The following is a 13,566-nucleotide window of genomic DNA, read 5'->3' as shown; positions in this document are numbered from 1 at the left end:
CCTGTGGTAGGTGCGTTTTCAGTGAGTACGTCAGTCCAGAACTGAATTTAAGGGCCTGGTAGCCCACTTTTATTTAAAATGACAGAAAAGTTCACAAAGACATCAGTAGCCCACACAGAGGGAGTTCCACCACTACTGTATTTTGCATACGCAATACTTTAGCCTCCTGGCTTACATTTTTGCCATACGGCTGTTTCAGGCCTTTAGCCTAGGCCTTAGGTCTGCTCCTCAGAATAAAAGAGTTTCCTAGAGTTAAGCTTACTCCTGATCAGCGCCTTGCTGCTCTGTCACCAAGGACATCTGCCTCCTGCAGACATGCATGCTCTGGCTGCACCCATGCAGCCTCTGACTCCTCTCAGAGGAATGGGAGTCCACCTGACTCCCATGCACAGACTTCCTGTCTGTTGGGTGGAGCCCTGAGCCACAGTCAGGTCACAACTAAATAGCCCAACACACAGCTGTGCAATCAGCATGTCGGGGAAACCGCATCCAATTCGCAATAGTGTGAACCCAGCCTTAAAGGAGTTGTAAAGGCAGAAGGTTTTTTATTTTAATGCATTCTATGCATCAAGATCACAAACCTGTGTGTAGCAGCCTCCCCACCACCCCCTAATTACTTACCTGAGCCCCATCTCTCTCCAGCAATGTCCACGAGTGTCTAAGCCGTCCGGGACACTACTCTTGATTGGCTGAGTCACCACAGCGGTGCCATTGGCTCCCGCGGCTGTCAATCAAAGTCAGTCAGACAATCAGGGGAGAGAGGAGACAGGGCCAGGTCGGGGCTCTGTGTCTGAATGGATACACGGAGTTCTGACTCAGCTTGGGTGCCCCCATAGAAAGCTGCTGGCTGAGGGGGAACTCGAGGGAGTGACCAGGAACAGCAAAGAAGGACAAAAGAAGAGAAGGATCCGGCCACTCTGTGCAAAACAAACCGCACAGGAGGTAAGTATAACATCTTTGTTTTTTTAAAAACTAGACTTTACATTCACTTTAAGGTTTACACACACTTTTCTGGTCTACAAATTTTGTTTTTATAATTGAAACAGTATAAGTATAATATGTGTGGATCGGTTTAGGCCTTGAAAGCTCTAGTGGCAACCTTATAGTAGTTTTGGCCTCTTCCCCACCAGACCACAGAAAAGGTGTCACTCTCTTGCAGCTGGGTTCCCTAATTAGATATTTTTATCTATTCAACATTATGGAAAATCCCTCTCGGGAGGATGACACCATCATCACACCATCATTTGACTTTGTAATGGCTGCAGCAATTAAGAGGTATAGTAAAGTCTGAGAAATATCTCCCCATCACAGCTGCTAACAAATAAAAGGATAAACACAGATCCAGCCTTCCAGCAACTGTGCAAACACCAAGGACCCATAGAAATGAATTAAATCGGATTCAATAAAGTAAAAAAAAAAAAAAAAAAAAAAAAAAAAAAAAAAAACACAACGAATGAATTAAAGCGATGTGCTGTAACAACTCATTGCACCGTTCCTTCACAGACACACCAGCTCCCACACATCATACAGAGTACAGTACTTGCTGCCGGTGTGAATGGGCTCTTAAGGCTTCTTTATATTTTGCACTGAGGTACTGTGTGGGAAAAATGCATGTTTTATGGCATTTCACCATATCTGAATGGCACCCCAATGTACTAATCACTCTATAGGGCATTAAATACTCACAATGCACATGCCATTTGTTGTAGTAAAAATGGGTCATGGGTAGTTTTCTGTGCACTATGGTACTTTCCAGAATGATCTACTACACACCCGAATGAAATGCATTAAAATACTACTTTCATTTTTATACTTTTGAATAGCTATAGCGTTGTGTAACTTAGCCCTTTTATTACTGAAACCTGTGTCTTTGTTGTAACTACTTGTAAAATGCTTAATCTACTATCCCTGTGAAGTACTGCAGAAGCTGTGCCTATGGTTGTAGTATTATCACAGGCTTGGCTTTGTAAATGTCAAAGCAAAGAGGTGGTGGAGACAAAAGGCTTCAGCTACAATGGCGATTTTCTTTTGTGCGACTGCTCAACTAAAAGATCACTCCAGCGGACAACATATTGATTTTATATGTTTAGTTCACATCAGCGACCTGACCTCCAAACAATGCTTTGCTTGCATATTGTGAAGGATGCGAAGGGGGCCTAAACATTCTAGGATCAAGCCAACCAAGATCTTTATTTTGGCCTGTTTGGTGTTGAGTTGCTTCCAATTAACCCTTCTAGTCAGATCCTTTTACTTCCATGCATGTGCACTGTGAAGTATGGAATATGTTCTGTTACAATGATAAATAATAGATCTATGACACGGTATTCAAAACTAAATAACATGAGAACCTTAATGAAAGATTTGAGACTTTATGCAAAGTATTGGATTATTATTCTCTAAGCTGAAGACAATAAAATCCTGGAATACAATTCAAGTAACACTGTAGTTCTCAATGCAGTTCTCAATGAGAGAAATATGCATTTCTGCCACTGGGGGGGCTGCAGGGGAAAGTTTCCAGGTTAGTTTGCTTGTGGGCTCCATCTTGTACCTCCTACAGTTGGGTGATTGTTGGGATACAGTAGATTATTTCTTTCCTTTCAGATGTAGCACCCTGGTGTTTAGGCGGGGTTGCTAACAAATTTAGTTCGCCAGGTGGTAATTATCCTGGTTAATTGTTAGAGATCAATTGATTCCTCTCTAAATTCTGGAATTGCTGCACCCTTTCTTTTCTGTCACTACGTGGCACTGTGGCTGGTGACATTAGAATGACAGGAGCTTAGCAAGGTCAGATTATGAATGGATGGGGTGTCTCAGCCAATTGGCAGGGTTTTCTTTAGTCCCTTGGCCTGCTAGGATGGCCTATTTATTTGGGTGGAGTCAGGTGATCGGGGTTCTGTGCCACCTGGACGGCTGTCTGGGTGGACGTGTGTTATGTCACCCTGGGTTGCTAGGCTGGAAGCCTGAGACCTATCCCAGGGACATCTGGCTGCTAGGTTGCCTGAGGCCTATCCAGAAGCAGCGTAGGGTTGGGACTGCAGGATTGGAGTCCAACCAAGTTGAGAAGGTTCAGCCGGACGGGGAACCAGTTGTGGTCGGCGGTAGAAGGGAAGCAGTCGCCACTAAGGGACAATTCATCTTACTACCGGAGACTACCGTGAGTAAGCTTGAGCAACTACCAGAGCAGTCTTTTCACCAGCCGGGGACATTGAAGAAGTGGGAAAGCTTCAGCGAGTGCCAAGCCAGGGTCCCAGCAGGATAGCTGTGGAAGAGCTCAGAGGATCCAGTGACGACTGGGATCAGGAAGTCTAGCGAGATACTGGGAGCTCAGTGAGTGAAGATCTACAGTGGGATACTGCGAGATAAGTAAAGGACTGTTCTGCGTTACCAAGAGTTATGTACAACTACCTTTAGTGACTGTTGCAAGATTAGTTGCCATAGGAGACAGTCCTACCTATACAGAAGTGTTATCAGGCTGGAGGCCTTCCACTGTATAGCTGTCTACCTATAGAAGTCTCGGAGTCTGCCAATTACTATGGCACCTACTCAAGGGTGTCCTGGCCCTAACCCTCTCTCCCATAGTTCAGTTAAAGCGAAGTTCCACCCACAAATGGAACTTCTGCTTTTCTGGTTCCTCCCCCCCTCCGGTGTCACATTTGGCACCTTTCGGGGGGGGAGTCTAATACAGGTATTTTGCTCCCACTTCCAGGCATAGATACACGAGCCACCCGCGGGTATCTGCGCCCCTTCCAGCGCCTTTCCTCCCCCCCCCCCCGCTGTCGTCTGGGAGACACACATGTCCCAGAAGACAGCAGGGACCAGTGGGATAGCGCAGCGCAAGTCGCGCATGCGCAGTAGGGAACCAGGAAGTGAAGCTGCAAGGCTTCACTTCCTGATTCCCTTACCGAAGATGGCGGCGGCAGGATCCGACAGCCGAGGGATAGATCGGCTTTGGGTGCCGACATCACGGGTGCCCTGGACAGGTAAGTATCCTTATTTTAAAAGTCAGCAGCTGCAGTATTTGTAATTGCCAACTTTTTTTTTTTTTCGGACCTCCACTTTAACAGACAATAAATCTCTTGTTCGCATTCAAAAAGTTACTGGCGCCCATCATTTCTTCTTGCATCACACCCACCATGTCTAGTAAGCCACTCTACAAGAAAGGATGTCAGCTTTCCCTGACTCTGAAGGTCACCATTAGGCCTTTAGGGGTCGGGGCCATTGCTACACAGGTCTTAATTGACAGGCAAGAGGGTAAATTTGTCTGACAAATTTGTTTTTCTTTTAACCTTTAACCCCTTGGCACCTACTGTACGCAAATACGCGGCCTCTCGCCACCTTGTCCTTAGCGCTGAATATTTGCGTTAATTGTCCCCAATAAACCTGTGCTGAGAGCGCACTGCATGCCCCCGGCACAGTTACCACTACTTTACTGAAAGCTCCCAATCGCTCCTTGGAATCTGGAGTTTTCTGACCACGTGACCGCTGTGACAGCCCCACCTTGCAGTGCCATAAACCTCTTGAAGGGCCAGGAGACGCCGGTGCCAAGAGGTTAAATGATTCCTACGAATGTTCTCCGCCATCAAAGCATAATGTTTCCCCATATTCTGCTCAGTAAATTGGTTTTCCTTTTCCTCCTCTCAGTAAAATGGCAACACCAACATCTAGAAACATTTCCACAGTGCAATTTCTGCTTGAGCTGCAATTTAAAAATATTCTTTTCCAAATGCTACAAGGATGACAAAACACATGCTGGCATACCAGAGGTGCCCTAAAGACATTAAAAAATATTTTATGGAATGAAAGGAGGACCAAAATAAATATGCAAGGAGTCTATCCCTCCAGAGTTCTCATTCCAGAAACACTGCTGCTTCTGGATCACCACAAAGTGTTTCTTCACCAGCAGCATCTTGAGGTAAGGAAGTGTTACAAACCACAACCTCCCAAAAATACACAATACCCACATTTACAGAGAAGATGGCACCAGAAAATCAGAAGGAGAACATTCATCAAGCTCTTGCAAGAGCAATACATGCTTCTGGATAAGCATTGTCTAACTGAAAATTGCATATTGTCAGAAAGATTATAAACTACGAGGGAAAGGAGGGTGGTTACCGTACTGTTCTCATGAATAGTTGAAATGTTAACATATAAAATTACTTGTTATTCCATAAGTAATATCAAAAAATAAAAAAAAAAATAAAAAAAAAAAATCAGATTTAGTTTATTTACTGAATAAGCTGTACTTTTATTTCAAGCAAAATACTTCTATACACTGTATTTGACACACACACACAAAAACCTACATATTGTCCAATGTAGTGTTTTTGAATTTCAGCAGCACGAAAGAAAAAAAAAAAACAAACACTGGTAGCTAATGCCTTAAGTGCAGTGGCATTTGTATACTGCTGTTGACAAGCATCTGTGTAGGAACTTTTTTTAGATCTGGAAAACAATGGTGTAACAAATTTTTCACAATTAAAAAAAAAAAAAAAAAATTCTACTTAACCCCACCCCCCCCCCCCCACCCCCCCAAAAAAAAAAAATCACATAGGGGACAAAAAGTCCCCTATGCAATGATTTTTTTTTTTTTTTTGGTGACAGGTTCTCTATAATGAGACATGCAGGTCTCCCCTGTGCTCCACCGAAGGTAATGCAAATCACACTGCATTACATTCTTTCTCGGCCTTGATGGTCAGGGAAACTGTCAACGGGGGACCTGGAAATGACGTCACATATCACTTCCGGGTCAACAACTACTGTAGAAGAGCGGACATGTGTTCGCTCTCCTCCTTTCCTTCTCTTCCCCCTTTCTGGTTCTCTACCTAGGCCTGCAGATGGGCCAGCGGAGCCCGGGATACACAGCAGGAGGGGCGCGCTTGGTGTGGGGAGCCTGGGGTTTGTCGAGCCCTGTGGTAAACACATCTCAAATGTAATACATGACACTCTATATAAGCGCCCATGTGTTTTTAGGGTGGCATTTGACTTCTTTTTGTGTCTTGTCTGCATACTCAAAAAAAGTGAAACTTAGCACCACCCCCCATTCCCACAAGTATCCAGCTCAGAGGTTTTAGGGCTCTTTTCCACTGCCTGTACAATGAAAAGTTTTAGCATGCAAGGGAGCTGCCAGTTTTGCCCTGCACTGAGGTCACTGCACACAGGGGTTGATTTACTAAAACTGGAGAGTGCAAAATCTGGTGCAGCTGTGCATGGTAACCAGTTTCTAACTTCAGCTTGTTCAATTAAAAGGAGAATTACAGCCAAGGCTTGTATGGCTGTGCTTCTCCTGTGGGTCACAGGAGCGCAAGTTCATTCTGCTCTCCTGTAACCCTTTTTCAGCAGACAGTAGACAGTGGGCTGAAGCTTGCTGTCGGCTGACGTCACAGAGCCAGTCTAGGCTGGGAAGAGCCTGAGCCAGCCGCTTCCGCTCCCTCCACAGTCCAGTGCACCGGTAATCTCCCCATAGTGTCAATGAGCTCTTATAGAAGATGAGAGGCTACCACTATGTGTAACCGCAGTTTTGTTTAGCCACCCTCAGGAACCATTGCTTCTCAATGGATTTCCAAAACTGGATCTATATAGCCCAGCCTACATGTATTACCAATGGGCACCCCAAGACACCACAGTTTTAGAAATCACAGAGTCTGCCTAGTGTTCTACCTTAAGCCGCGGAAACTCTGGCCCAATATTGGGAGGTATCAGCCGGCTCAATAGAAACCAGCCAACATTCAACTATGTGTATGGCGAACTCAGCCCGCTGGATTGAATGAAGAAAAAAAAAAAAAAAAAAGATAGCGTGTACTAGGTTTTAACTCAGTGCTGACAACAAACACTCACAAAACGGTCATATAACAAAGGCGTGGCCTTCCAGCAATCTGAAAAGGGTGTATTATCACCATTCATTCAGCCCATGAATGCATATAATCCTGTGCACCCCATACAGCAATAGAAAGTGAAAATGACAGATACTGCCATCATAACAATAGTCCAAACAAAAACAGAACATGATCACAGACAGAATGCTTTTTCATCACCAAAAGAGAGCAACATTTTGAGACCACTAAGGATCTCTTTCTTTAAGCATCAGAGACAATATTGTCAATACATCCTGAAGAGGTCCTTAGCAGCCTTGAAACATTGTTCTCTATGGGTGGCATATAAAAGTCCTGTTTTTGATCAGTGTGCTGTTTGTTAAATCAGCACGGAGTGGACAGGAGATAAGACTCTGTGGGGCTTTCAGAGCAACAAAACTAAATAAGACATATTACAATTTACTCAACCCCTATTTTACCCAGAATGGGGCTTTAATCTGTACACTGACAGCGGGGGACTTGCAGTACAGCGTTACAGTCTCAGCATCTTACAGATACCAGACATGGAGCTGGATGCTGAGATAACGCAACTACAGTGCGCATGTATGGGAGTTACATCATCGGTGACTGCCAATGGGCAAAGCTAGAAGATGGCAGACGTGGAAGAGCAAAACAGCATGACCCTGGCAAGGACAAAGTGAATGTGGAAAGTACAGACCTCACATTGCTGAAGGAGAGAAAACACAGGAGGTGTGTGTGTCATAATGTGCAAGCATAAAGCCCAACTTTGGACAATTTTTTTCCCCTCCAATATAGTGGGGCAGTGCCCGCAATGAATTGGTCAACTGCTCGTTTTTTCTAGGGGAGAGCACAAACTTCATAATCACCTGATCCTCCAGAAAACCGTACTCCCCCATGGTTCAGCGGTGGATTGTTCCTGTCTATGGAGCATGCTGACATCAGGAACAATCCATTTTCAAGACCTCTGGAGCACAGGTGTGCCAGACCGGTGTTGTGTGGTGGATCGGTGGGGCAGGTAAGTAGATTTCTGCTGTCCTCTACCCTAGAACATAACGATCAGGTAACCCATGCAATGCAGGCACAGCCCCACTGCATGGGGGGGGGGGGGGATTGCCCAGAGTTCTGTCTTATGATGCAGTAACATTCATAGCATGCTGTGAACTAAACCTGTCATAGTTGCATGCACAGCACCATGGCATCTGCAGATTTAACAGTGGATAAGATGGCAGCTGCCTTGGCTGTAAAGAATGGGAGGGTTTAGTTCTGCCTTAAATGAGATCTACACCTCCTTTTTAAATCTAACTTTCCACTTACAGTGGTATAGAAAAAAAAAAATTATATATCAAAGATAAATCATTTCAGAACTTTCCACCTTTAATGTGACCTATAAACTGTACAACTCAATTGAACAACAAACTGAAATCTATTAGGTGGATGGAAAAATAAAAAAACTAAAATAATATGATTGTATAAGTGTGCACAACCTTAAACTAATACTTTATTGAAGCACCTTTTGATTTTATTACAGCACTCAGTCTTTTTGGGTATAAGTCCATCAGCATGGCACATCTTGACTTGGCAATATTTGCCCACTCTTCTTTGCAAAAACACTCAAAATCTGTCAGATTACGAGGGCATCTCCTGTACACAGCCCTCTTCAGATCACCCCACAGATTTTCAATACGATTCAGGTCTGGGCCATTCCAAAACATTAATCTCATTCTGGTGAAGCCATTTTTTTGTTGATTTGGATGTATGCTTTGGGTCCTTGTCATGCTGAAAGATGAGGTTCTTCTTCATTTTCAGCTTTCTGGCAGAAGCCTGAAGGTTTTGTGCCAATATTGACTGGTATTTGGAACTGTTCATAATTCCCTCTACCTTGACTAAGGCCCCTGTTCCAGCTGCAGAAAAACAGCCCCAAAGCAAGATGCTGCCACCACCATGCTTCACGGTGGGTATGGTGTTCCTTTGGTGATGTGCAGTGTTGTTTTTGTGCCAAATATATATCTTTTGGAATTATGGCCAAAAAAGTTCAACCTTGGTTTCATCAGACCAGAACACATTTTCCCACGTGCTTTTGGAAAACTTCAGATGTGTTTTTGCAAAATTTAGCCGGGCTTGGATATTTTTCTTCATAAGAAAAGGCTTCCATCTTGCCACTCTACCCCAAAGCCCAGACATATGAAGAATACGGGAGATTGTTGTCACATGTACCACACAGCCAGCATTTGCCAGATATTCCTGCAGCTCCTTTATTGTTTCTGTGAGCTTCTTGGCAGCCTCCCTGACCAGTTTTCTTCTCACCATTTTTGGAGGGACGTCCAGTTCTTGGTAATGTCACTGTTGTGACAGATTTTCTCCACTTCATGACTGTGTTCCATGGTATATCTAATGGACCATGCGATTGCTTAATTCTGAACACACCTACATCCCCAGTTATAAAAGAGGGTGTGCACACTTATGCAACCACATTATTTTAGTTTTTTATTGTTACTTCCCTCCCCTAAAAGATTTCAGTTCATTTTTCAATTGAGTTGTACAGTTTATATATCACAAAGATGGAAAAAGTTCCGAAAAGATTTATCTTTGTCTCATTTTTTACATCACAGAAACCTGACGTTTTATATCCACAAATTCTTCAAGCAATTGTCACCAGAATGAAACAAGAAAGGACTAACACTCACCTGTCCTGCCACCTTTGACTCTCTAGAAGTGCTTCACCTGATTAAATATCTTCAGCATCTGACAGATGTTTGGCTGTGTTAGATGTTGGGTCCACCTCCGGGTACTGCGATTCCACCCACCTTCCTATGTTCTGAAGTGCTGCAGCAGCCGTTAGGTGGAACTACTGTGCATAGCAGGGGAGGCAGGGATCCAACACTCCAGGAAGTGTGTCAGATGCTGAAGACTCCTTGGCTAGCTTGGCCTTTCAAGAGAGCAAAGACTGAAATCACGGGCAGCAGGACAGGTGAGTATTACTACTGTTCTTTTGTTGGGTCTGTGTTGGCAACCGAATCATATGAGAAAAAACAGTTTGGTCTACTGCTATCTGCATGACTCACTCCCAATAGGTTAAGGCCATAGTAAAGTGCCTAATAATTCCTATGCAAGTTAAATTCATATTGTGCTAGTATGCATCACATACTAACACATTAGGAGAGGCTGATCTTAAAATGAAGCCCTCCAGCGGCACGCTGTCACTACAGACAAGGCTTCCATCTTTACCCAGTCTTCCTATCAGGTTCGCAGGCTATGGCTGTTTGAATGGCTGAGCTGCGATGATGTCACTCCTGAGTACGGGAGCCACAGCACAGCATTTTGAAGGGCCGGCATGCTGTTGCTTTCAGAGGGCAGTGCACCGGTGACATCACCAGCTGCAGAAGTAGCGAATATCTCCTAAATGGTACATGTTTAGGAGATATTCCTTGTGCCTACAGGTAAATAAAATTACCTGTAGGTACAAGTCAGCAAGTGGAGTTTACTACTGCTTTAAGCTGACTCCACGGAATCACGAGTGATGACCCCGAAGCCCACAGCGGGTTGCTCACAGCCTTAGCTGTGTGTTTTTCTCTATGAGCCTGTGTACAGGGGACATGCCCCCTCCATGCACTCAGGTCACAGATTACAGGGAGCTCTATGCTGTGCAGTGTCAGATCCCTGCCTTCTGCTGCTGAGAAAAATCCTTTGATGTGTGTACTTTGAAGTGATGTAGAGGAGAGATTGCTGTAGATAAACCGGTACAACTTATCTAGGAGGATTTGTTTCATCTCTGTGTATCACCTGAGGCCAGTCACTTCACTGGGTATATGTAAGGACTTACAACCATGTTATGGAGCTTAGAGGTTCGAAGGGCAGGACATGCTGCCTACCTTCCAGCTCTGCCTGAAATCCTATAACTCAGCTCATGTGATCAGCTGTAAGTAATGGGTCATGTGATCGGCTGCCCAGCCCAGCATTCACTGCTCAAATTCTATTAAAGGTTTTTTTAAGCATTTATTAGGGCCTATTCACAATAAAGCTGCCAGACAGATAAAGTCTCAGGTCAGACAAATTCATTTTAAAGTCTGAACTCCAGGTAACCTGCTAAATACACAAATGAAATACCTCCATGAGAACAGTTTTACTTACTTACCTAAGGATTTGTATTTGTCCATGTAGTCCGGCGATTTACACAACTCTGTCCCTACAGCACAGCCTTGCCTAGCAGGGGCGGAGGCCTGATCTTTCTCTGCTGCAGTTTTACTTTCACTTACAGGTCTCCTTCCCACCCCACCCTGTGACTGGGCAGGGAACAGAGAAGCGGCAGACTGATTAACTCATTTCTCAGTTTTTCTGAGAAATTCTCCTATCAGTATGTCTCTTGCACTGCAGCACACCCGACTGGCTCCCTGTGCTTCTTCTCCCTCACCTTTTCTGAGCTCTGCTGTACATTAACTGTAAAAGGCTTATACCAAATCAGATTCAGATACATACAAGCTTGTATTTAAAAAGTACATTTAGTGATGCATTACTCAATACAGAGCTACAATAATTTGAGTCGTATTATATCTGCCTGGATTTCAGCCTTAAAAACTGTACTATTCTTAGTTTGGAAAGAGTGGTGAGGGGTTAGGACCCCATTAGCTTTTCATTGATTTCTGTGTCCTCACTCTATATGACTTGGTAGCCATTGTCACCGGGCCTGAAAAAGGGCAAATATTTCGTTTTCACTGTACAGGAATAGCGAGGTAATCTTACAATGGGGAACCTTGTTCCAATGACAACTGGACTTTCCTCACATTGGAGACATTTCCTGTATTTGTATTCTGTGTCTCTCCCCTACACAAGAACATAAGCCGATTACTGACCAGTAGAGATCAATTTCTGCCGCATCGCTCATCCTTGACTCCAGATATTCAACAGCCGGGATGGTTTATGTGCCATCATACCATGGCTGAGTTGTGACCATGGTTTGGTTATGCAATTATATCATGGCTTTGTTTTGTGATCACACAATGGCTGTACTAAATAATCATACCGTGGATTGATTATATGATCGTACCCTGTCTGGGTTATGCGCCATCATACCACAGACTGGATATACGATTATACAACAGATTTGCTACAAGATCATACCATGGCTGCGTCCTGTGCCATCTTCCTATGGCTGTGCTATGTGCTCTCACCTGGTTTATGTGCCATCCTGCCGTGACTGTGCTATGTGCCCTCGTCCCATGGCTGGTTTATGTACCATCCTACCATGGCTGTGCTATATGCCATCTTACCATGGCCAGGTTATGTACCCTCTTCCCATGGCTGTGCTATATGCCATCCTACTATGGCCGGGTTATGTACCCTTGTCCCATGGCTGGGTTATGTGCCATCCTACCATGGCCGGGTTATGTTCCCTGGTCTCATGGCTGTGCTATGTGCCATCCTACTATGACCGGGTTATGTGTCCTCGTCCCATGGCTGGGTTATGTACCATCCTACCACAGCCGTGCTATATGCCATCCTACCATGGCCGGGTTATATGCCACCCTACCCGGGTTATGTGCCATTCTACTATCCCAGGGTTATGTGCCCTCCTCTCATGGCTGTGCTATATGCTGTCCTATCATGGCCGAGTTACGTACCCTTTTCCCATGGCTGGGTTATGTGCCATCCTACTATGGCCGAGTTACATGCCCTGGTCTTATGGCTGTGCTATGTGCCATCCTACTATGGCTGTGTTATATGACTGTCCCATAGCTGGGTTATGTGTTTCTCTAGATTCTGCCCAGAGTCTGGGGCAATGCTGGCACTTCTATCACCACAGACAGCCAGATCTTTCACCTGACATCAGACAGTTCTCCAGCTTTGGTGGAACTACAACCCTCCTCATGCCTGGCAGGCTATGCTGGGTCTTGTAGTCCCCCAGCCCTCAGTACAGGAAGTACAATATAACAGAAAGAAGGGTGTCCCCAGTACCTGGAAGTCAGCCAGGATCATCTCTCTGTCAGTGTTGGAGGCCATGTCCCCCTCAGTGGAGCCGCTAGGCGGGTGTCAGTGATGGGATCTCCGGTTAGCAGATCATGAACCCCCAGCTGGGCCCCCGGGGCCTGTCCTGCGCTCTGGGCTGCTCTAGTCTGATCCTCGGCCTGCTTCTGCTCTCTGTGTCTCCGCTGCCAGCCGCTGTCTGCTCTCCCTCCGCCGCACGGCGCTGTCGCACATTTTGCTCGTCACTGAGGTCGCAATGACAGGCGGTTGGCGGCCGACAGAGTCACGTGACATATCCAGGCCTCCCTTCTGGCTGCGGTCACCGTGGCAACCGGAGGGGCGTGGAGAAGGCGGGGCTTGCGTGACCTGTCAGTGACTGTGTGCGGGGAGTGATGAGCTGCGCCACCATCAGACATGGCGGGGCCTGAGCATAGCAGAGCCTCAGCTGACCATCGTTCCTGTCATCTCACCTGGACCTCCCTCTGATCTCTTTATAAATAGAAATGTGATCATCTCTGTAATAAATAAACAATTTACCCCCAGTATAAATAAACTAAATAAGTTCCACTTGTAATAAAAAGAGACTGTGTGCAAAGTCTAAGCGGTCATTGTAACGCACCCTAAGGCCCCATTCACACCTAGTGTAGCTTTTGAGTGCATTTTTGTCTCATTTTTTTATGTGTTTTAGGCATAAGACCGCCTTAAGTGTGACAAACGCACAAAATAAGTGCAAAAGTGTGACCGATATGCCCTAGTGTTGATCTACGCAGGTTAATGG

General features: G+C 45.2%; 1 protein-coding gene across 2 annotated transcripts in view; it reads right to left on the bottom strand.

Annotated features, from left to right (window-relative positions):
• FAF1 (Fas associated factor 1) overlaps nt 1-13,099 on the bottom strand; it is a 473,366-nt gene extending 460,267 nt beyond the window's left edge. For both annotated transcript variants that reach the window (XM_073593564.1, XM_073593565.1), the window contains exon 1: nt 12,780-13,099. In XM_073593564.1, the coding sequence (XP_073449665.1) occupies nt 12,780-12,824 (45 nt within the window). In that variant the 5' untranslated portion in view covers nt 12,825-13,099. The remainder of the gene's footprint in view (nt 1-12,779) is intronic.
• Between the last annotated feature and the right edge of the window lie 467 nt (nt 13,100-13,566).

Source organism: Aquarana catesbeiana, linkage group LG07 (assembly GCF_042186555.1).
Source record: "Aquarana catesbeiana isolate 2022-GZ linkage group LG07, ASM4218655v1, whole genome shotgun sequence".
NCBI lineage: Eukaryota > Metazoa > Chordata > Amphibia > Anura > Ranidae > Aquarana > Aquarana catesbeiana.
The sequence above is the reverse complement of the archived record's forward strand: the minus strand, read 5'-3'. Positions and strand labels throughout refer to the sequence as shown.